The sequence below is a fragment of the Sphaerodactylus townsendi genome, linkage group LG06 (assembly GCF_021028975.2).
Source record: "Sphaerodactylus townsendi isolate TG3544 linkage group LG06, MPM_Stown_v2.3, whole genome shotgun sequence".
Lineage (NCBI taxonomy): Eukaryota > Metazoa > Chordata > Lepidosauria > Squamata > Sphaerodactylidae > Sphaerodactylus > Sphaerodactylus townsendi.
The window spans coordinates 95,404,662-95,427,706 of record NC_059430.1 but is presented as its reverse complement, the minus strand read 5'-3'; the positions used below and the strand labels follow the sequence as shown (position 1 = coordinate 95,427,706).

General features: G+C 43.8%; 1 protein-coding gene across 1 annotated transcript; it reads right to left on the bottom strand.

Annotated features, from left to right (window-relative positions):
* Nucleotides 1–355: 355 nt before the first annotated feature.
* On the bottom strand, nucleotides 356–19,678 carry IL22RA1 (interleukin 22 receptor subunit alpha 1). The gene is made up of 7 exons (XM_048499251.1): nucleotides 19,357–19,678; nucleotides 11,512–11,644; nucleotides 8,420–8,598; nucleotides 6,898–7,079; nucleotides 5,664–5,799; nucleotides 4,447–4,568; nucleotides 356–3,499 (listed from the first exon to the last, which is right to left on the bottom strand). The coding sequence occupies exons 1-7, from the start codon at nucleotides 19,397–19,399 to the stop codon at nucleotides 2,531–2,533; spliced, it is 1,764 nt and encodes a 587-aa protein (XP_048355208.1). The 5' UTR covers nucleotides 19,400–19,678; the 3' UTR covers nucleotides 356–2,530.
* Between the last annotated feature and the right edge of the window lie 3,367 nt (nucleotides 19,679–23,045).

Sequence of the window (23,045 nt, the reverse complement as noted above, 5' to 3'; positions counted from 1 at the left end):
CATGGCAATTCTATCCAAGGGCTTCCTTCTGAGCAGGATGATTCAGGCCCAAAAACTAGCAGGTTAGAGAAGTTTCTTCAGTCAATATGTTGAAATGTAAGACCTGATACATTCGAGATAAGATCATTCAAGTTTGTTCTATCTTGTAACACACACCTGGTCGGATGGCGTCACACCCAACATTTCTGCTTAATTGTCACCCGGAATGGCAGAAGATTGCATAAGATTATTTGCAGTGTCATCTTATTAATTGCCGCTTAGGTGTACCTTCAGAGAATTTGATTTACCAGTCTGCTCTGGGAAATGGATACAATTTCAAATAAATGGCTGTTAAATCATTCCACTAAACTCACACTGAATAAATAAAAATCACTTTTATTTCTTAAAGATCATTGCAAACTTAAAGATATTAATCTTCCAGTTTCTCCTCAATGGGGTCCCAAAGTGGCTCACATTAGTCTCCCCTTCTCCACACATTCCTCAAAACAACTCTGTGAGGTAGGCTTTGCTGTGCGAGTGAGTGGACCCCAAAGCATTCAGCGAGCTTCTATGGCTGTAGAGACTTTAAAATACAATTTGAGCATGAGGCAATCCTAAAGAGATATTCTGAGTTACACATAGGAACTCCATGTCATCTGCTTTGACGGGACGCCTGCCCCTGGGCTCTGGCCTTCCCTTGCTGCTTGGTGGATCAGCTGCAGTAAAATGAGAGGCCTAAGCTGCATTGTGCAATGCCACTTCCGGCTGCACACCTGGAAGTGGTCGCAACATCACAGTGAAACGCCAGGAATTTCCCTAACTCTTGCTGTAACACTGTGTTGTCTCTTTTGGGTACGTTACTAGAAATGACGTCCCAGCATTGTGTACTCTGATGCTCACTGTGCCCCACCCCAGGGGTGCTGACAAATAGCTTACAGATTGCTGTAAAGAGATCAATTAGTAAAGGTCTGTGGGAAAAAACACAAATATTTCTCAATGGAGGTTTTTCATTAGGAAATAGGTCTCTGATCAACGAGTTCAGTATCAATGAGAGCCTGGAGCTGTTATATATGGGTGCTTCCACAACATGGAAAGCATAAAGCCCCTGGATTAAAGGGGAATGTTCACATGATGTCATGCTCATTCTGAGCACAACTCCTGACCTCCCCTGGGCTTTCCTCTTTAATATGGAAAAAATCAACCTTTTCCTGCCAGAATTAAAGGGGAATATTTACACTGACTGCAGGGGTCTGTCTGTTGGCCTATCAGCGTCATAGGGAGGGCAGGTGGAGGTACGTTCTGCTTTCAAAATGGCAAGCAGCAGCTTCCTGTTGTACATCACATACTGTTTAGACATTTAAAAGTCTTTTCTCTACATTCCCTGTTGAGCGATACAGAGCATGAGTTCATAGGAAAAGAGATAACTGAGGGGAAAGATGGGATTTCAGTGCTGTAGGGGGTACCAGTGCAATAGTGGGCACATCTCTGCTTTTAGGTGGAAAGGGAGAGAGTGGGTGGCCACAGGGGCAGAGCAACATTGAGTGCAGATGCTATTCCTGCCTTTTCCCATGCTGCTTGCTATTTCCATGGCAGAGGCGTGGAAGCACCCTGAGACCACCTGAAGAAGCTGACCCTACCCCAGCTATGGTTGCCAGCTGGCCTTAAGAAAAATGTCCTGTCCCATCAATCGAGACTCAGTACATGGAAATATGCAGATGAAGATTTTCACAGAAGGTATTCACTGCAGATCAAAGGGATATTAAAGGGACAGCTAGAGGACTCGTTTAAAAGCTGGCAGCCCTACTCATATCTTCTTTTTATCCTGCTGCGTTTGTATTTCCTGCCTTTCTCCCTGGCTGAAGATTCAAAGTGGCTTACATTGTAACCCTCTCTCTCCCCCCCACCCCAAATTGTACTTTCACAACAACCATTGGAGGTAGGTTAGGCTGAAAGTCTGTGACTGGCTCAAGGTCACGCAGTGAGCATTCATGGCAGAGTAGTGATTCAGACTTGGTTTTCCCAGATCCATTTCCAAAACCAGGATCGGATCTATGTTTTTTAGGGGGCAAAATATAAACTTATGCCCCTCCCCTACTTATACATATTTTCCTTCACAATATCTGCTGCTGCTACCCCACATTGGTGTGTTGCTCACCTAGATCTGGCTCTTTCTGACATTCTGATCACTACACCACACCACAAGATGGGTAGGCTGGCCTGGAGAAGCCACGTTACCCTATCCTGGTTTTACAGCTTTCGTCCTGTCCCAGTTCCCCTCACATGACCCTGTGGCTCTCCCATTAGCATAAGAATCTTCTAAAGCAGCTCCTAGACTAGTAGCTGCAAACCACTTTAATGTATCTAGTGTGTTCCCCACTCCCCTTTTCGTAATATATGAAAGTGTGGTTCATAAACCAAGACAACTGACAGCATCATAGAAAACGACATTGCCCTTCAAAACTCTTTAGGACAGGGATGTGTCTTTGTGTTGCTGGTTCCCTTCAGCTATCATGTTAAATTCCCCTTCCAACCAAAATTGCTGAGTAAATTACTAATAAATGGCTTCATTTTCATCCAGTCCATGGTCCCACTGTAATTTCAACTCCAAGTCTCTGAACAGGCCTGGGAGAAGCATGTTATCCTGAAGAGAGTCCAAGGATTCTGAGGTGTCGGTCAGGGGTTCAGGCTCACTTTTCAAGCCCTTGCTGGCTTGACTGAGACAGTCTGTCATTGGACAGCTTGAAGGGGCCCACTGCCCCAGGAGGCCGGGATCTTGTGAGAAGCTGTCACTGGCACAAACTGAAAACAAGGAATTAGGAATGGGTGACAAAGGAGAGTCACCTTCTGAGGGAGCAATTTGGCTGATTTTCAGAGCAGGTGGCAAGAATTCCAAAGGCTGCTGCTTGTAACTTTCTGTCCTTTCTCCCAAAATGGTGGGCACTCTCTCTTGCAGAAGGGAAGGAAGTTGCTGTGTCCTGCCCTGGGCATCTTCCTGAAGCAGTTGCTGTTGGGTTTCCTCAGCTTGTTCCAGCTCCAGCTCCTTTTGAGCCAGGTTTCCCCACAATCCCATTTCACTTGGGTTTTGTTTCTGTACATTGCTGATAAAGCCTTCACTGACAGAATCAATTTTTGTCTTTTGGTTTGGTGAAGAGTTTGTATTGTTGGCATGGCTGGTGCCTTCCACGCATACACCGTATGTTAAAGTCGAGCGCTTGTGGTCTAGTGTGTGAGGTGGGTTATTCTGGATCACTTGTGGAGCATAACCAATGGTAGATGCATCATCTACTTGGCCTATGGGAGCAGCAATGTGCTGGATTGGAGCCATTTTGGTCTGTTCCTGATAAACTCTTTCTGGCAAATCAAATACCATTTGGTGCTCTAGTACTTCTTGGAGACACTGGTTAATCTGTTCTGGCTTCATCTCTGGATCCATTTGAAAAGGCTTGGATAAATCATGGGGGATCAAGATATGCTCCACAGTAAACATGAGAGGCTGGAAGTGTGGCACAGCCTTGAAATCCTGCCAAGGAAGAAACATGAAAATGAGTGACCTGCAAAGAGCTTAATCAAAAAGGTAAATACCTAGAAGAGAGGAGAATTCTATAGGAAGTAGACCAATAGACAATGAAATTGTGCATTGTGAAGACATAAAGATTCCCAGGAAGCTGAATTTCCATTATTTAGTTGTGCACTAGTGTGACATCACAGAATAAACACTTTTGCTAATCTTCATCTTGAGCAATGTTTGTAGAAGACATCTACACAGGGTTTCCACTGTTCTGGAGACTGTGGGCAAAGTAACAGAGATACAGAGCTGATAGGAAAGTAAGCAAAGCCACATATTCAAGGTTTTTTGTGCATCAGGTTTTTGCTGCAACTTGGCTTCTTAAATGCATTGGCTTTTCACTTCCTTTACACATGCTATCAGTTGCTCTTGTTGCTCTCATAGTTTGTTTTTTTGTGGTTTTTCTGGCTGAAGTTTTCCCATGTTTTTTCAGACTACCACAAAAGTGGTTGGAAAAAACACAACCGAAGCCAAGAATTCAGGGAACCTGATACACATATTAGTATTGTGGAATAGTGATAGGATGCTGTTCAATTGCTGATCTTTTCTTTAAAAAAGAAAAAAGCCCACATACTGTAACAGGAACAGCAAATGGTTGTTGCAAGGGAAATAGCTGCTGTGTGGGTAGGACTGGGAAATCAAAATGTTTCCCCTCATGGTAGCCAACCAGGTTTTGCTGCAATCTTTCCCCAAAACTTGGGAGCATAGCAGGTCCAAGAAAAACCACAGGAAAGTTGAGGAAACCCCCAGAGGTGCACAAATACATCATGACGCTCTGGAAAAACAGGAAAACCTCTACTTTCACCAGCACTGAATTCGGGGCAAATAACCTGTATGCATGACCCTAAAATATCCAACTCTTTAAAAACACCCCCATCTATAATGATTGAAAAGATACATACCAGAGCCGTGGGTTGCTGTGTAGTATATCGCTTAATGTACTTATATGTCAGGTAATATATCATACCAAAGATTAAAACCATAAATGCAACTACCCCAAACAAGTATATCAGCCAACGGTTGTCTGTGGAATAGAAACAGAATAGTATTCAGGACAGATAGATGGATAGAACTGGAAAATAATTTCAGGGGGCAGATATGCTGGTCTGCAGCATAATAGCTAAATTTGAGTCCAGTAGTACTTTAGTGACCAGCAAAAGTCTCAAGGTATATTCTTGTTTTGAGAGTCAAAGCTCTTTTCCCCCATATACCTTCGTGAGATACAAACACGGGGGGAGGAATCCTGGATCATCCAAACTTCCTTTTCAGTTAACCACAGGGCTAGACAAGATCCACCCCACTCACCTTCCAGTTAAATGGAAGTGAACTAATACATTTGGCTTTTTGTAACAAACCAAAATGTTGACCCGATCAATGGTAGAACTGTGCCCAGCAAAGATGCCTTGGCTAAGCAATGCATGGGCAGATCAAACCAGCTTTTCTACCGGTGAAAAAGGAGGCATCCTCTTTGACCACCCAACAAGGTGGCACTCCATTTTTAGTTCACCAAAGTAAGGTTTCACAAGTGAGGCCAAGCCTACAAACAAACACTGCATTATTTGGTAGGCTGATGGTTTCTGATAACCATGTTGGAAATTGAAGCAGCCTGAGGTTAGTGAGTTTGCATTTTCAGTTCTAGCTTCAAATTCTATGTCTGATATGGGTATACATTTGGGCAAATTTGAATGAAGATCAATATAACATCTTCAGAGTGGTGGAAAAGTCTTGCAAGTTCTTCTAATTTTGTATAGTTGTAAAGAGAGTCCCTAAAAACAATTCCTTGCTTCTACAGATTTTCAGTGTGGTGCAGTTTTTCATTGCTGGTTACTGAAGAACAAAGTGCAAACATACAGACAAAAGGTATACATGCTTTCAAAAACAAACAAACAAACAAACAGAAAGCCCTGCTGGCTGATAAAGAGTCCTGGTGTTCCACCTCCTACCAGAACTGCACTTATATTTCAAATTGCAACACTGAGCTCCCACTTTGGGTGAAGACCAAAACATTCAGCCAGTGTTCACTTTGTTAACTTTATATGAACTATTATTCCTAATAAGGTAAAAAAAAGAGTGATCAAGGCAAGTGAGATGTGATAAAGTTCTACAGTAAGAACCTCACCTGGTAAAGTCCTCACCCGAAATGTATGGGGCTCGCTGTTTTTTTCTAAATATTTCATATGTATTGTACCATTATATTCAGTGTCAGGGTCCAGTTCAGAGACTTCAAATTCTTTGTTGTTCTCAGTCTTCTTCCACTGTATTTAAAAAACACAAGGAGGAAAAGGTTTTGTATTTCCCATAACAAAGCCTGCTTTCACATGAAAGGTTCTGAAGTGAAAGGCATAGCTGATTCACTTGATGGTAATCAGGTCGGGCCAGTTCAAACATTACAAAGACCTCCTTATTGCCCCAGGTACTTTCAATCTGACCTGTGCCCAGAGTTCTGTGCTGGGAACTCCATTCCCAGACACAGTCAAGTCTGACTTAGATCAGGACTATGGCATGCAGAGATAGAAATGCACTAAATCAAATAAAATAAAGAAATAATATCACCCAAGGGAGCATGATTGCTCCCATGTGACCTGTCACATTGAGGACAGCAACTACCTGGTCAATTAACGTTCACACATTAATGAATTCATCACCATTAGATTCTACAAGGATAATATAGGATAATTTGTGTTTGTTTCTATTCCATGTACCTAACAGTGAAATAACTCTGCATAGAATTACACATACTATGTGTAATAATAGGACACGGGTGATGCAAGAGAAGGGCTCAAGCCTTCTGTTTTGCTCCAGTTTACTTCTCTGCAACCCTGTCCTCTCTCTAATTGGACATAGGACTACACAGTCTCAGGGCCAGATTACATGACATGTAAGTCATGGGTGCACTACTCACTTCCAGTGAGATATAAATTGGGGAACCCATCTCAAACAGCATGTTCACTCTACTTGGGGCGGGAGAAGGAGCTTCCAGTTTCCAATAGAAACAGGAGGGCACTTTCTGTCCCTTTTCTCTTGTTCCAGGTGCCCTAGGAAGGATATGTGGACCAGCAAAAAGGTGTAAAAAGCCCCATTACTGCAGTTTGTGCTGGTAAAGTGGGGTGGGAGGGAAACTAAAAGTTCTTCTCCCCACCTTGCAATTCTGACCAAAGGATTGCTGTTTATGGTGTGTTCCTTGATGTACCTCTGACTGTGAGTTTGATTGTGCACCTGTGACCCGGTATGTATTGGGTATTGTGCATTTTGGCACTTAAACGGCTTTGAAATCTGTGAATAGTAAAGGTTTTCCCCCAAAAAAAGAATTCTGGGAACTGTAGTTTTATCAGCACATTCCATCTATCCTTTACCTGCTGCAGTGTCTTTTGACAAAATATTGTTATCTGGTATCGGACAACATCAAATCGGCTGAAAATGTCTTCCACAGTCAAGGTGTGATTATCATCTCTCAGAGGTGTGTAGGGAGGCTGTACAATGAACTTTATGGATCGAATGTCGGGGATGTATTTCACTTCAGGACCACCTACAACAGCTGCATGGGAGAGAAAAAATAACAGAGACCACTGTGAAGAGTGGAGTTTGGAGGCTAAGAGTTTAGAAATCAATGCAGTGGTTTACCTGGCTGGAATTTTATACTAGAATGGCTCCATACTGTTAGCTGTCTTGGTGGTCAGCTGTGTGACACATAAGTGCAGAGGCGTATCTAGGAAAAATGTAGCCCGGAGCAAAATCAGAGTTTTCTGCCCTAACCCTCCCCACATGGGCAGCCACCCTCCCCCACCACAGCCAAACAATGTTTTTTTTGCACCAGGTCTTGAAGTCACTGTATGGACCCTGGGGGAAGGAGAACGGGCGTGCGGGTGATTTTCTGGGGGCCCCCATGTTACTAAATAGCCGCAGTCCAGGGATATTTGACCCCATATTTCTCCTGGGGCGGTACGCCCCGTGGGAATGTATGCTACCTGCAACCATCCTGATACATGCAGTCACCATTTTGTTTGAACAGGGCAACACACATATTTTCTCAAGTGCACAGCTTCAGTACATGCAAATACCTACTTTGGAAGATCCAGTGCTCGATTTGGGTGTTCTGAAGCTGGAATATACACATATTTATTACATGCATACATTCACTCAATATGGTGACTCTGCATATCAGGAGGTTCATAGGTAACGGAGGATCTCTAGCAAGGCTTGGTACACAAAAATCAAATGTTTGAAAAGGGCTTATTCCAATCCAAAAAGCAAGCAGGAGACCTACAACTCTCCCCTCCCTGCCCAATGTCTTTTTTTTCATTAGGACAACACACCTCACACAGGAACAACAAAAGCTGAGACATTTCTTAAGAATGATTATCAGTTCTGGAGGAATGATTATGTACATTTTATTGAATTATTGCCCAAATGATATAATTATATTGCTCCCAGAAATGTTAACATAGTTCTGTCAAAATATTTAATGTGCCAGGGCTTAAAAGAAGAAGAGGAGTTTGGAATTATATCCCCCTTTTCTCTCCTGTAAGGAGACTCAAAGGGGCTTACAATATCCTTTCCCTTCCCCCCCCCCCCCACAATAAACACCCTGTGAGGTAGGTGGGGCTGAGAGAGCTCTAAAGAACTGTGACTAGCCCAGGGTCACCCCGCTGGCATGTGTTGGAGTGCATAAGCTAATCTGGTTCACCAGATAAGTCTCCACAGCTCAATTGGCAGAGCAGGGAATCAAACCTGGTTCCCCAGATTAGAGTGCACCTGCTCTTAACCACTACACCATGCTGGACAAGTATCATACCAGGCAAAAGATAGCATCCTTGGAATACAGTGCTTCCAGATCATGTAGTAATGCTTCCAAGCAGGCAAACCCCAAGCACTTACTGTTTTCCTTGGGACAGAACCTTAGGGATGTTATCCACTGTGAGACACAGAAGCCAGGGACAATGGCTCTCACTCTGGCATGATAGCGTTCAGTGTAGTTTTCAGTCTCCTGTGTGAGATTGCAGATAGGCCGTGTGATGTTTTGGCACTCACTTTTGTTCTGCCATGTGGCCCCGTACCTAAGAGGAAACACGGTTTTATGTGTTGTGTACAGAGACAGGAAAACTCCCTTGATTTGGCATCAGGTTTGCCAAAGTGAACACTTCCCTGAACAACATGCAGCTGCTCCTGATGATGTCATCAAGTGGCACTGCAGATGGTTGCTTGTTCACGGCTCTTGAAATATTTTGTAAAATCCTAGAGAGGAGATCTGAGGTGTGTGAGTGTGAGGTGGGAGAAGGGTATGGAAGTTTCCAAATGGATTATCTCCTCCCACAGTTCCTTATGGGTCCCAGATTGTCTACCGCTGTGGATCACGGCCAATTGTCTGAATTTAGTTTGCAGAGTGGAACAGCATCTTGGCAGAAATTTTTAAAAAGAAAAATAGGGCCTTGGCTACTTACCAGAAGTTCTCACCATAGAGATCTTAGAGCCCTTCCGGACACACGAGTCGACTCAGGTTTGACTCGTGTCGGCGGAGTCTTACCTTGACTCGAGTCCTCCCGTTCCTCCGCACAGCAGCCGACTCGTGTCTCCGGAGCCGAGCTCAGAGGGCGGGACCACCTCCCTGTGCTGCGTTCCGATTGGTTGCTGTGTCCCCCGTTCTGCGCATGCCCAAAGCTTTTCGCGCCGCCACGAGTCGGCTGCTTCTGCGCATGGGCGAAATACTTAGTTGTGATTGGCTACATGGCAGAGTCGAGTGACGGAGATTCCGCGCTCCGATAAACCCGAAACTTCGGCACCGAGTGCAACCCGAGTCCGCCAGTCGACTCAACTCCCCAGTAGAGTCGAGAAATTCAATGGCGAGAGGGGAGTCCGGAAGTCAGACCGCGAAGTCCGGCAGCTTCGATCTGTGTCGCGGAGGAACTCACGGGTCGGACTCTAGTCGATCTCAGGTCGAGCACGACAATGCGGAAGCACCCTTAGTAATTCCTAGAGCTACCTGTAACAAGGGGAGGTCTCTATAGTGATCGCCAGAAACTCTGTGGTAGCTCTAGGAATAAACAGGAACTCTGTGATCAAAACTTCTCATAAGTAGCCAGGGTTTAATTTTTCTTTTTAACTTTTTTCCTCTCCGCCCACCCCAATTTCAACCTGCTGATCAATTAAGGGCTGCAATTGCCTGGAGATATCTTACTATAAGTGAGCAAATGGAAACCATGTCGCCTGGGTGGTGAATGGGTTCTTGGTGGGAATGTGACCTCAGGAGCTGTTTCCCATGACAGTAGTGGAGAGTCTGGCCCTGATGCTGGCAGCATTTCCTGTAGGGTTGGCAACCTACAAATGGAGCCTAACACAGGTATCAGCTTTGCTTAATTTTCAAACTGTAGCTCTTCCCTCTTCCAAACAAGTTGACGTACATCTTTACGATGCAGACAGAGAGCCATCTTCTCCTACAACTTCCCTTTGCTTGAGAGGCAGACTACATGTGGTCTTCTGTGGTGGGTAGTTTTTGGTCCAACTTTTATTCTCACAAAACTTGTGCTTACAATCTACAACAGAAGACTGCCAGAGCCAGGAATGGGCTCACTCACCCCAGTCCTTCCATTGAAAACCCCTTCCTTTTCAGCTTTTCCTTTTATGGGTGCCTGACTGCAGACTTTGTGCTGCATGTGGCTGCATCCAATATGCAGCTGGCCTATTTGTCTTAGGTTTTTAAATACATTTATCTAGCCACTTAGATAACTATCTTGGTTGATCTCCATGGGGCATTACTTTTCTTTAATTGCTTCTGCTAGACTTTGTGGGGCGGTACCCTCCTCCTGCCGGGCACTTGCCGCCAAACCTGCATCATTCTCCCTTCCTTTCATCATCCAAGCAGGCAGCTTTGTTCTAACATTAATTGCTGCAATAAACTTAGCCGTTGGGAAACTGATTGTTAATGAACACCTTCCATTTGCACACCTCTTGCTGAGAAAAGCTGTCCAGAGTTTCCAAGAAAACAAGAAGTCCTGTTTACTGGAAAGATTGGAAGTAAAACTGTCAGAATGCCAAGTACTTCACCTTCTACACTGTCTGCTACTGAGGATGGATTCAAGGTGCCAGAACTCCTGGGAATGAGACAACTGTTTCAGGAAGAATACAGGCTGGCCCAGTATGATGAAAGACTGAGCTGGGTGAAGGCTACCTCAAACGGGACATTTTACACATCTACAAACTATACCCTGTTCAGGATAAAGATGGCAGATAAAGATAAAGATTTGTGAATTTATCCGCCATTTCCTGGAATGTCTTTATTCTAGAATGCTCCGCTTCAGTCCTTGTGCCTTGGGGACAGAACTTGGTAGGCAGTAGGACCCAAGTGGGGCAGTCTAGAACAAAGAAGGTCCAAGAAATGGCAGATTAATTCACAAATCTCCTGTCATCTTTATCCTGAACAGGGTATAGCTCTTGCTTTTCAGATCCCTGGAGAAAGTGGATTCTGATCCATTGGGGTGGTTCAATATCAAATGTAACATGTAGATCAGCCCTTCTTTTCTAATTTGATTTAGGAAAGCCTAGAAACATGCCCCCATAATATAATAATAATTCCAGCACTGTGATGGGGGCTTCTGCAGATTTGATAGCATAAGAACACTGCCATGTGCTATATGATATTATATCCATATGTTTCTGAGCCTTCTCTGTGGCAGTTGGGAGTGATTTCCATCCCTTTTTCTAGGAAGCCTTGAACAATACATCATCTAATAAGTAGCATCATTTATACACTTTTCAGCAAAAAGATCTAAGTAACTTCATCTGCCACCTGCTGAACTGTCTTTATTTTAGAATGCTCTGCTTGTGTCCTAATGCCTACCTAGTTCTGTTAGGTAGGCACTAGGACTTAAGCAAAACATTCTAAAACAAAGATTTTTTAAAATAGCTTTGAAAGAAAATAGGTAGTTTTAAACAGTTCCAAACCAGGCATTATAGAAGAGACTGAACCTCCTTACGTTTTATATTGCACGTGATAGATCGTGCCAGGGAATGTCTCCTTCCCATTATCCCAGGTGAGAATGTTTTCAAAATTTCTGGACAAAAAAGTGACGTGTTGAACGCGTGGACATCTCTCTGCCAGCAACTCCCCTATAAGAAGGGGAAAAAGGAGCAATTATCTTATTTTGAACCTCATCAGAAATACAGGGGGAGAGTCAACTGCCATTCCTCATCTGCATGGAATGCAACTTTTTCAGGAATACAGGATTTCAAACACTGCAATGAAAATAATGAAAGGGGTAGGGTGGGGCTGAGCTTGTTAAGAGAAATCCTTTGAGAACTAGTTTCTGAACAGGTGCAAATGGTAAAATCTAGCCAGGTTCTCTTTCAAGTCAGAATGCAGAAGTTGAGGACTTCCATGTCAGGGGAATGAACTTCTTTCTTTCCAATTTCCAAAAAGTTGCCTTTGTGAAACTGTATGGTAATTTCTAGATCTCCACAGAGGACTCTGGGTATTTATTCTTTCTTTGCCATAACGCCGATCTTGCAGCACAGCCTCCCTGAAGACATGAGGAAGTATTGCATAGTGGAGCAACAATACCCAGTTCCCTTTAACTTAATGGTTTATTATTTGACACTGAAGTTTAGCTTTAGGACAGATAAGGAGACAATGTAAAGCCATCCTAATTCAAAAAGTTTTGAGTGGAGGAGGAAGTGTCTCCTGTGGCTGATGACTGGGAAGAGGGCTGGGGAGGTTTTGCTTGTTTTTTAATGGGGATTTTTAGGTTGTTCTGTCAAAGCTTTTCTATGCTGCTTTAAGCTACAAAAAGTAGGAAGGGCAAGATATATGCATGTAAATAATTAGTCAGCATTGGAGTAGGTACAGCCAAGTGTTAAATGCCTGAATTCAGGTCTGAAATGCATGTTCTGCAGCCCTGGAGCCAGCAGATAAGCTGTGTTGAATGAGCAAGAAGGAGACTCCTTTGCTTAGTTGTTACAGATGAAGAAAGAAACAAACTTGTTCCTGGACAGGATCATTTCAAAATAAAGCCAGACAACTTCTCTTTTTGAGAACTGTGATTGCATATGGTAAGCTAGAAGGATTCTGGTCTAGGTTCCACCTTGACAAGCCAGCTTTTTCCATTCAGGAATATTTCTTCTTGGTGATGCATTGTATCATGACAGTAGGGTCAGTGGTGGGATCCAAAAATTTTAATAACAGGTTCCGATGGTGGTGGGATTCAAACAGTGGAGCCGCCGCACACACGCACCTCCAGTCCCTATTGGGCAGGGAGGTTGTTTTAGTAACCCCTTCTCGGCACTCAGAAAAAATTAGTAACCACTTCTAGAGAAGTGGTGAGAACTGGTTGGATCCCACCTCTGAGTACGGTTGCTTGACAAACTCCAGCTGGAATTAACTGAAGTTCTCCTGCTATTACAACTAATCTCTAGGTGACAGAGATCAGTTCACCTGGAGAACATGGCTACTTTGGAGAGTGAACTCTGCAACATTATACTCCATTTCTGTGTGATGTAGATCAGGGCCATGAAGCCATGGCAGTGTACTCTTCTGCTCCCCTTCCCATGATGTTTTCCTGGCTGAAAATCCCCTAGGTACCCACATTATGCCAGACATATTTTTCTCTAGGCACCCACATTGGACCAGGTATATTTTTTCTTCCCAGTTTAAAAGCAGCTGCCTGCGGAAGAAACCATTTTTGATCATGTATGGGGGTAGAGTTAAAATTAGGCCTTACTTCAGCACTGTGTTTTTTAAAAACAGTCAAGATAATGGAATTCCAACATCTTATGTAATTTGACTGATTTGGCATGAATTCCTGGCTGCCATTTTGTGCTTATGGTTCCTCCTGGGTCTTATCAAATCAGACATACACCAGTTAGAACTGGCATGCTGGGAAACTTTGGCCTTTTCCGCATAACCAAAATTTTGAGGCAGGAAATAAAATGTTTCCTCTGAGGAGTTCCCCAATGTTTTTAGCTCAAAACATTTTATTTCCAGCCTGAAAACATTTTAAATGCATCCTCTTTTCTAGTGATTCTTTTGTTTATTTATTTTATGTATTTATTGCACTTATATCCCGCCAATGTCCCACAGGACTCAGGGCAGCTTACAATAAAAGCATATGAAACAATCAATACAATAAATAATATAAAAATAAACATTTAAACATTATAAATTTCATAGCCTTAAAAACACATTTTCAAAACGTTTTGGCTTGCTGTGCATTTCTTTTTAAAACGTTTCCCATGCCTCTCTGCACTCCCTGCCAGTGCCATTTTCTGAGTTTGCTCCATCATTTCCCCTGTTTATTTTTGTCAGTTTTAAAACAAAAAGGGGAGGATATCTTTAAAGCTTCGAGTGCACAACCTAAGAAGAGTCACAGCATGAGGCTTTGAAACTTTGAAGCATCGGATCCACAGAGAAGAAGAAAAAACAGAACAAGCACAAAATGGCAGCCAGGAATCATTTCGAGGGGTTGAGTGTGAACAAACAGGGGAGCTTGAAAACGTTTTGCAAACATTTTCATTTACTTGTGTGGAAAAGGCCTTTATCTTTTCTGACCTGAAACATCCCTGGGAAGCTACTGGAGAAACTTGGGCATACTGAGGGGCTGTCCCAAGCTCACCAAGTGAATTTTATCGCAGTGTGTGGATTTCTATTTAAGTTTCCCAAATCTTCGCCCTATATGACCAATGTTGTGTTGGGCTGACAGTATCGGACTAGGATCAGGGAGACACCACTATACCATGGAAGCTTGCTGGCTGGCCTTGTGCCAGTCACATTCTCTTTGCTTAACCTACCTCACAGGATTGTGGTTGTAAAGATACAATGGAAAAGAAAAGAACAGTGTGCACTGCTTGGGGTCCCCACTGGCAAGAAAGGCAGGGTATAAATCAAGAAAATAACGTACCTCAGTGGCATAGTAAGCCCATGGACTGTTCTTTCCATTTGAATGGTTGTTTACAAACCCTTTACATGTGGACTCTGGCTTGGGCGTGCTGAAGCAAAACTGATCACTGCCAATGAGGGACAACCCCTACCTCTTTTTTCCTTTGTTTTTTGTTTCTGATAATCTGAAGTCAATAGAGGATTGGGGTGAGCAAGGCCAATTCTCTCTTGCCACCACTGTTAAGGTGCAACCAGCAACATAGCCTTGGGACTGTATTCTTTAGCAATCAAATGACTACCTTCAAGTCTTGAGAAGAGAAGAAATGACTACACATAACAGGGGTTTTCCCACTTGATAAAATGGAATGTACTCAATGGAACTCATCCAAGACGTTGACTGAGTACATGTACTACTTCAGAGGAAAAGCCCTGTAATGTGAGAGAAGCAACCACTCCTCCCTCCCCCTCCCCAATGAGAGAAGCTCATTGTGTGTAGGGTGGCCAACAGGCTGACAGAAAACAGTACAGTCCCTTTAACAGAGGGTTAATGTGTGTACATGAAGCGTTTCATGGCATGAAGGTGATAAATATAATCTCACAAATAACATCCTATTGAGCCTCTGTTAAAGCGACAAGACTTTTTTTCGCTTCAGATAGTTTTATGAATGCATGTACGTATTTGATTTGATTTATATCCAACCCTTGGCAACCCCAGTGTGTTGCCAACTAGGATTGCCAACTCCTGGAGATTTAGGGGATGGAACCTGGGGAGGGATTTCAGCAGGGTATAATGCCTTAGAGTCTACTCTCCAGAGTAGCCATTTTCTCCAAGGGAACCTGATTTCTGTAGTTGAAAGATCAGTTGTAATCTAAGAGATCACCACCCCCCAGATAAAGGTTGGCAACCCTAATTGGTCCCACTACCTTCCCCTTTTAGGTGATTTCTTCACTGGCGATTAATCCCAGGATAGTCACTCAAAATATTGAGGTTTCATCGCGTTCTCCCCACTACCGAACCTTGGAACACAGATAAATCCCGGCTCCCCCCTCCCCATCCAGCATCTCTGCTGTACCTGGTTGCTTGTGCAACTTTTTGGCAAAACACGTTGCCAATCCGCATCGGTGGGAAGGTTCGGGGGCCTGATGTAGCTCAATTTCCCGCCATTCACAGTGACGCAAATGCTGCCAGACAATCAAAGTGTGGTGGCCTGTGCACGATTTGCGCGCAGTTATTTCTTTTTGTTTTTGTCACGTTTGGTTTCGTTTTGCTCAACTTCTGTTTTGGACTAACGTTTAACCTCTCTAACGAGAGAATGAGAGCAAGGGGTTGCTCGGTATAACATTTACACTCAGAGGGGATGCACTCACATCTTCACCGGCTGACATGATGATGTGAAGAAAAGTTCCTGCCCCAACACGGCATGACAGCCAATCAGGAGAGATCCGCCAAGACCTGCCAAGCCGAACCCGCGGCAGTGGGGATTGTGATGTGATCAAACTTCATGCTCTTAAAAGTTTACTTTGCCTGTTCCAAGGCCTTTTTTGCATGGTGAAATTACACTGGCGTGAGCCTGGGAAATAGACCTGTGCATTTGAGAATTCTTCATGGCTCCAGGAGCCGCAGCAGGTCTGCCCCAGTGTGGCCCTGGCGCCGCCCTGCGGTATTGCCTTTGCTCCACGAATTTCAGAAATCGCTAGCAAGGTGGTACTTTTTAAATGCCACTGTGTGACCCTGCTGCCAAGCAAAAACCGCAAGAGCAGATCCAGGGCAGAACCATTGTATTTTTCCTGCCTTGCCTTTCTGGCCTGTCCAATGCTTTTTGCGCCTAAAGTGTGAGCTGGAAATGCAAATGGCGAAGATGGGGTGGGGGGGGGAGGCGTGCTTTGATCTCATTAAGCAGAGTCTTGTGTCCAGTCCAAAGAAGAGGGAGTGGGCGAGGAGCAGTAGCAGCCACTGCCACCACGGGGAGGGAGAAAACTGAGGTTTGAGAAGCAAACAAGAATATTATGCCTCTCTGTCGGCATTGCAGGAATGTGGTGAGAGGGAGTCTGCAGGAGCAGCCGCTACCACCCCCGCTCACATGCTTTCCCCCCACCCTGCCTGGGAAAGGCAGACTTCATTGCTCTTCATTCCCTCTTTCCCGCATTTTTCCATCTAAAATCCATGGTTTCTTCCTTCGTGAAAGTGAATGGGGGAATGGGGGAGAATGATGCCATTTGTGTGACACAACCAGCCGCCAATCAGAAAACGGGAAATGGATGTGCATTTGCGGAAGAGCTCCATGCATGTGCGGAAGAGCTCGCGGTGCAAATGAAAAAGTCCTGGGCTCATGCGAAAAAAGCTGGGGCATTACATACCGGCCCTGCCTCAACTACCAGGAAGAACTGGAGAACTGTGCGAAGTCAAAAGGTGGGGAAAAACCACCATGGCAAGTAAGATCCAGGTTCTACCTGGCCCAAGTCTCTCTTAAAGGAGCACTGGACCCTGCTCCCAGGCCTTTGTTCTCCTTTCTTCTAGCTGTCAGTGGCCACCCAAGAAGTTTCCCTGTAACAGTAATGACCAGTCTACCCCAGGTAGGGTTGCCAACCTCCAGGTGGGAGCTGGCAATCTCCCAGAATTACAACTCATCTCCAGACTATACAAATCAATTATTATTTATTTAAAATATTTATTCCACTTCTCCCAGAGGAAATGGCTGCTGTAGAAGGTAAACTGATTGGCATCAAACCCTACCAAGGTCCTTCCCCTCTCTCCTTTAACCCCACTTTTCCAGGCTCTACTGTCAAACCTCTAGGCATTTCCAAACCAAGAGTTGGCAACCCCAGTCCTGGCAACTTCCGCCTCTGCTGAGATTCCCCAAGACAGCCTAGATAATTTACTAAAAAGCTCAGCTTCCCCCGCTACACCCCAAGATTGGGATGGCTGTAATTGCCCAAGAGATCCTGACTTCTGAATTGTTAAATGTTGCTCTTTCCTTTCCTGCCCTTCTATCATTTTGTTAATTTTATAATTCTTAATAGTTCAACTCTATGCAAAGTTGTGCCCATAGGGTTGCCAACTCTGGGTTGGGAAATTCCTAGCATTTTGGAGGCAGGTCTTGGGGAAGGCAGAGTTTGGGTACGGAGCTCGGGAGGGATGTGATGCCATAGACCAGTGGTGGCGAACCTATGGCACGCGTGCCAGAGGTGGCACTCAGAGCCCTCTTTGTGTGTGAGCGCACTGTCATCCAGTTTGGGCACTTGGCAGTGGCATAGCACCAAGGGGGCAAGAAGTGCCAACACACTAGGCGCCTGCCCCTGTGGGGCTGTGGCAAGGGTGTTCTGGGGGCACTCCAGGGCAGGATGGGAGCAGATGGTGGCATGGCAGGGGCACAGGGTGCATGTGTGTCCCGAACGCAGCTTTCCCTTGCTCCTCCCCTGGCACTCGGTCTCTAAAAGGTTCGCCATCACCACCATAGACTCTATCCTCCCAAGTTACCATTTTCTACAGGTGAATTGATTTCTATACTTCTGTACCCTTTATGCAAGTGCTCTAGCCCTCCTGAACCATTCTGTTGTGTTACAGTTGTGGAAGGGAGGGTGCCTTGTTTTTGCTGGAGTGTAGTTTTGGGGCGTGCCACACCGAAGATAAAATGTGGAAGATAAAATACAGTTCAGAGCTAACACTGGTAACATTTCTCCCATTCCCTGCTCCTGTGCTTTTAGCAGTATATTATTCTGAAGCCATGAGGAGATGATAAGGCTTAATTAAGTATGTGGGATTTGAAAAAGTTTAACTGGTCAGTTCATGTTGCTGCTGAAGCCACAAGATCAGGCCTGTGCTTTGAAACACGGCTTTCGCTGTTGTGGTTGCTGCTCATATGTAGCATTGATATAGCACACTTCAGTCACTCAAAGCAATTCAAATGCATTATTTTAGAAAGCTTCACATTATTATTATAGTCCTTTTACAGGTAGAGGTCTGAAGCTGCTTGCTGAAGGCCACAAATCATCAGCCAACATGACATATGAACCAGGGACTTCCTGGCTCCCAGCACACCTTTATCGCGCCAGCTCTGAGTGCGTAAAAAAAGCTCTAAGAAATACTCCAACAAATTTCAAGTTTTCTACTGCATTTGCATTTCATTAAAGACACTTCTAGCCCTGGGAAGGGGGATTCTCTTTCAGAGGGTAAATCTCACTGGTCCGTAGTACATAGATCTAGGTTGATATAGTGGTTAGAGTATTTCCCACTCAGTCTTAAAGCTAATCACAAGGCCGTAGGATAATTAGTGTTACTTACCCTCACCTACCTCTCAGGGTTGTTATGAGGACTATGTATGTCGCTCTGAGCTCCTTGGAGAAAAGGCAGGATTTTTTAAAAATGGAACAGCGCTATCTGCTTGATGGTTGTAGGACTATGGCCCCTTCCTCACAGGCAGAATAATGCACTTTCAATCCACTTTCAATGCACTTTGCAGCCGGGTTTTGCTGTTCGGAACAGCAAAATCCACTTGCAAATGGTTGTGGAAGTGGAGGGAAAGTGCATTATTCCCCATGTGCGGAAGGGGCCTATGATGCAATGTTTAGTGCATTGGACTAGTACAAGGAAAAGGTTGGTTCAAATCCCCCATGAAGTTCACAGGGTAACCTTGAGTCATTTATTTATTTATATACTCATTCATTTATTTATTCAATAATTATTATTTCTCTGCTTAGGCTACCTCACAAAGTTGTTGTGAGGTAAATGGAGATTAAATGTAGGAGAAAACCAGGATAGGATAAGAATGTATTCAGTGGAATCTAGTAAAGCTATTGCAACAACATCACAGCACTACTATGCACAACCTCAAAACAGATGTAAACAATATCTGACCACAGAATTTACATTTCCTTGCCTGAGGAATTCTTGCAATAGTAAAAAATAACCCCTTTTTTGGTGGAATAAAGGGACCAAAGGTTGTTTACTTACCCACCAGGGAGCACAACACCCAGAAGATGAGAATTTCCCTCATTAATAACCTGGCAAGATCAGATGTGAAGCGAATCTAGCTTTCGTCCAATCCAGCTGAATCGGTCTTGGATGGCCCCAAATTCCTGCCCTGACGATCTTTGGCTACACCCTTTGAACAGACAGGGGAGTTAGCGTGGCCTCTTCATCCCCACCGCAGCATGTGGATACCAGTCTGTGCCTGAGTGCGTAAAACCCTTTTACAATCTCTTCTTCACATAAGTGCCAGGAGCATAAGACGGGCACACGACAGAAGAGGTGCGCAACGCTCTGGTCTCCTGAACCAAAGCCAAGCGTATTTCCTGATAAGGTAAGGGATTCCTCCTGGCACTTCTCATAACAGGAGCTGGTTTTTCTGGTTTTGTGGCTTTTGTGACTCGTACCTTGAGAGGCAGAAACAGCACTGTACACATGTTCCTGCCACTAGAGGACTTCTGCAATTCTTGTTGCTTCACTCTGGCAAGAGGTGAAAATAAAATCTTTTAAAAAATTAGGCAACACATGCATATATGTGCTATCATAAACATGGGAAGAGCCAGTTTCAGAGGGTGGACACTTTGGTCTGCAGTAGAACAGGTTATAAGCTTTTGAGAGTCTAAGCCCCCTTTAGCAGACAAAAGGAGTCTGGATTCTCGAAAGCTTATACCTTGAAACTCTTGTTGCCCTTCAAGGTGCTACTGGACTCAGATCTAACCATTGGTAGGGTCAGTGTTTCAATTTTAACAAGAATGTTGATTCTGGATTCTAGGCTATTAATTACGGGTAGGGGAGAGGCAGTGTCAATCATGGCTACACATTAAGAGCCAGTGTATGCAGTGGGAAAGAGCGTTGGACTGTCTAGGAGACCTGGGTTCAAATTTCCACTTGCACAATGGAAGATCACTGGGTGGCCTTGGGCGAATTACACTGTCTCAGCCTAACCTACTTCACAGTGTTGTGGGGATAAAATGGAGGAGCAGAGAACAAAGTAAGCAACTGGAGAATCTGGAGATCCGGGTTTGATTGCCCACTCCTCCACCTGAGTGGTGGAGGCTTATCTGGTGAACCAGATGTGTTTCCGCACTCCTACATTCCTGCTGGGTGACCTTGGGCTAGTCACAGTTCTTCAGAACTCTCTCAGCCCCACCTACCTCACAAGGTGTCTGTTGTGGGGAGAGAAATGGAAAGGAGCTTGTAAGCCACCTTGAGTCTCCTTACAGGACAAAAAGGTGGGGTATAATAAATCCAAATTCTTCTTCTCTTCTTCAAACTTTGGGTGCCCACTGGGGAGAAAGGCAGAGTACAAAGTAGTACAATTATTAAAAATAAACCACCTTAGAGCCCATCCAGTGTAGGATAGTGGTGAGAGTGTTGGACTAGGATTTGGGAAACCAGGTTTGAATCTCCATTTAGCTACTGAAGCCCGCAGCCTAATTTATTTTACAGAATTCTTGTTCACGAGGATAAAACAGAGATAGAGAATGAAGTTTGTATGCTGTTTCAGACCACAAAAAAAGGGGGGGCAAAGGGAGGGAAAAGGCGTACAGTGGAAAAACCAAATAAAGGAGAAAAATAACTGTACTCAGGCTGTTCAAACCAACAAAGGACATGCAAAATATTTAATAGGAGAAAGTGCCAGTGCAAAAACAGAAACAACATAGCAACATAAAATAAACAACAGGATCTCAGCATCCCAGACCTAGTTAGTCAAACTAAACATGGAATAAATATCACATATATATAAATCAATGGTGTTCCATACTCCAACGAAGCATAAAAGTCCAAGAAAAAATTCAGCAGTAATCCAAGACAGAGATGGAAAGTTCTCCCGGGAAGCTGGTACCCAGTACGCATTTATTAGACTTGTAATTTTTAGATCATAAAGTCTTGGATATGCATCTATTTATGTATTTATTCATTAATATTTATATGATGCAGTATTTATTATAATCTTTATTGCAGTTTAGTAAGGGACTAATATGATTGTAAGCCTTTATAATAAGGCATTAATATGATTGTGCATTTACATCTAGACTCCTCTAACAATAAGCAACAAGAATTAATTCATATGCTGATGAAGACCTTTCAAAAACGTATATTTCACCTGGGAAGGTGTTCCATTACTACATGCCCACTGGGTACCAGCTTCCTGGGAGAACTTGTATTGAATACTTTCCATCTCCATCTTGGAAGCTGGGTTTCGGGACTTGGTGAGCTGATACAGACCCGCCTTTGGGCACGACTCTCACAGCATTCATTCAGTGGGTTGCCAACACACTCTGAGATCTGTTTGGACTGTTCCCCTCTTCACAATTAAGTAGATTGGATTTCCGCTGAATTTTTTCTTGGACTTTTATGTTTAGTTACAGTATGGAACACCACTGATTTATTTATATATATATATGATACTTATTCCATGTTTAGTTTGACTGATGGAGTCTGGGACGCTGCAATCCTGTTGTTTGTTGCATGTTGCTTTTGTTTCTGCACTGGCACTTTCTCCTGTTAAATACTCTGCACATCTTTATTGTGTTATTGGTTTAAGCAGCCTGAGTACAGTTATAGTTCTTTGTTTAGCTGCTTCAGATCCCCATTACGGAGCAAAGCAGGGTATAAATATCTCAATAAATAAATAATTGACTCCACTACTCTGTCTACTCCAACTTAATTGCACCAAGGGAGAGTCACAGATCAGAGGAGTCTAGAAGTAGTTAGTTTGATCTGATTCTTGGGCTTGCGGGCAGGGGGAAGGAGAACTGAAAGGAGACCTGGTGTGACTGAGCTATGCAAATATGAGGAAGCTGGGTTCTCTGTGACCAGACACACCAGAAACCAGACTTTGCTCTCTTCTTAGAGATCTTTTTTTTTTTACTTTCACACACGCAAATTAATACTTAACATTTGTTATCATGGGGAAAGGAAAGCATCTCAGCACATTTGTAGGCAAGTTTTTAGGGTACTTAGATCAAGGTTGTCTACCCTTAAGTTTGCTTTTCCCTAGACTTTCCCCAGAGAACTGCACCCCTTTGTAATTAAAGAGCCAAGCTGTGTCAGATTTCAGAGCAAGAACCTATAGAACGTGATGGATATTTAATCATGTGGATTAACCCATAAAGTTTCCACTGCCCTAACACTTGCTGTTGTGAGTGCTTCATTACAAAGCAGCACATTGAGATCGCACAATAAATAATAAATATATAAAAGAGCACCCAGCATGATGGTTTTAGGGCACTGACATAAATCTATGTATGGTTCACACTTGGATTAAATGCAGTCATTCATGCCTCCTTTTCTGTAAAGATCTGTAAGAAACCCTTTAGTCCAGTTGTTCTCAACCTGGGGGTCGTGACCGCTTTGGGAGTCAAATGACCCTTTCACAGGGGTCACCTAAGATCATCAGAAAATGGTCTTTTTATATTTTATATATACCAATGTTATGGTTGGGGGTCCCCACAACGTGAGGAACTATATTAAAGGGTAGCGTCATTAGGAAAGTTGAGAACCACTGCTTTAGTCCCATAAGAATCTCAGCCTAGTGTTCCATATAAATATTGGTTATTCTTGAATCTCACCCTTTCAATATACTGTAACTTATTATTTATTATTATTATTCATTATATTTGATAGACCGCCCAATCCAAAAGGGGCTCTGGCCGGTGTACAGCAACAAA

Excerpts from the sequence above, each read along its gene's own strand:
- IL22RA1 (XM_048499251.1), bottom strand. The coding sequence starts at position 19,399 with ATGAGGGAAATTCTCATCTTCTGGGTGTTGTGCTCCCTGGTGG. Across the intron at positions 11,645-19,356 it reads GGTGTTGTGCTCCCTGGTGG|GGGAGTTGCTGGCAGAGAGA; the intron begins GTAAGTAAACAA and ends CCCTTCTTATAG. Across the intron at positions 7,080-8,419 it reads GTTCTGTCCCAAGGAAAACA|CTGTTGTAGGTGGTCCTGAA; the intron begins GTAAGTGCTTGG and ends TCTCCCATGCAG.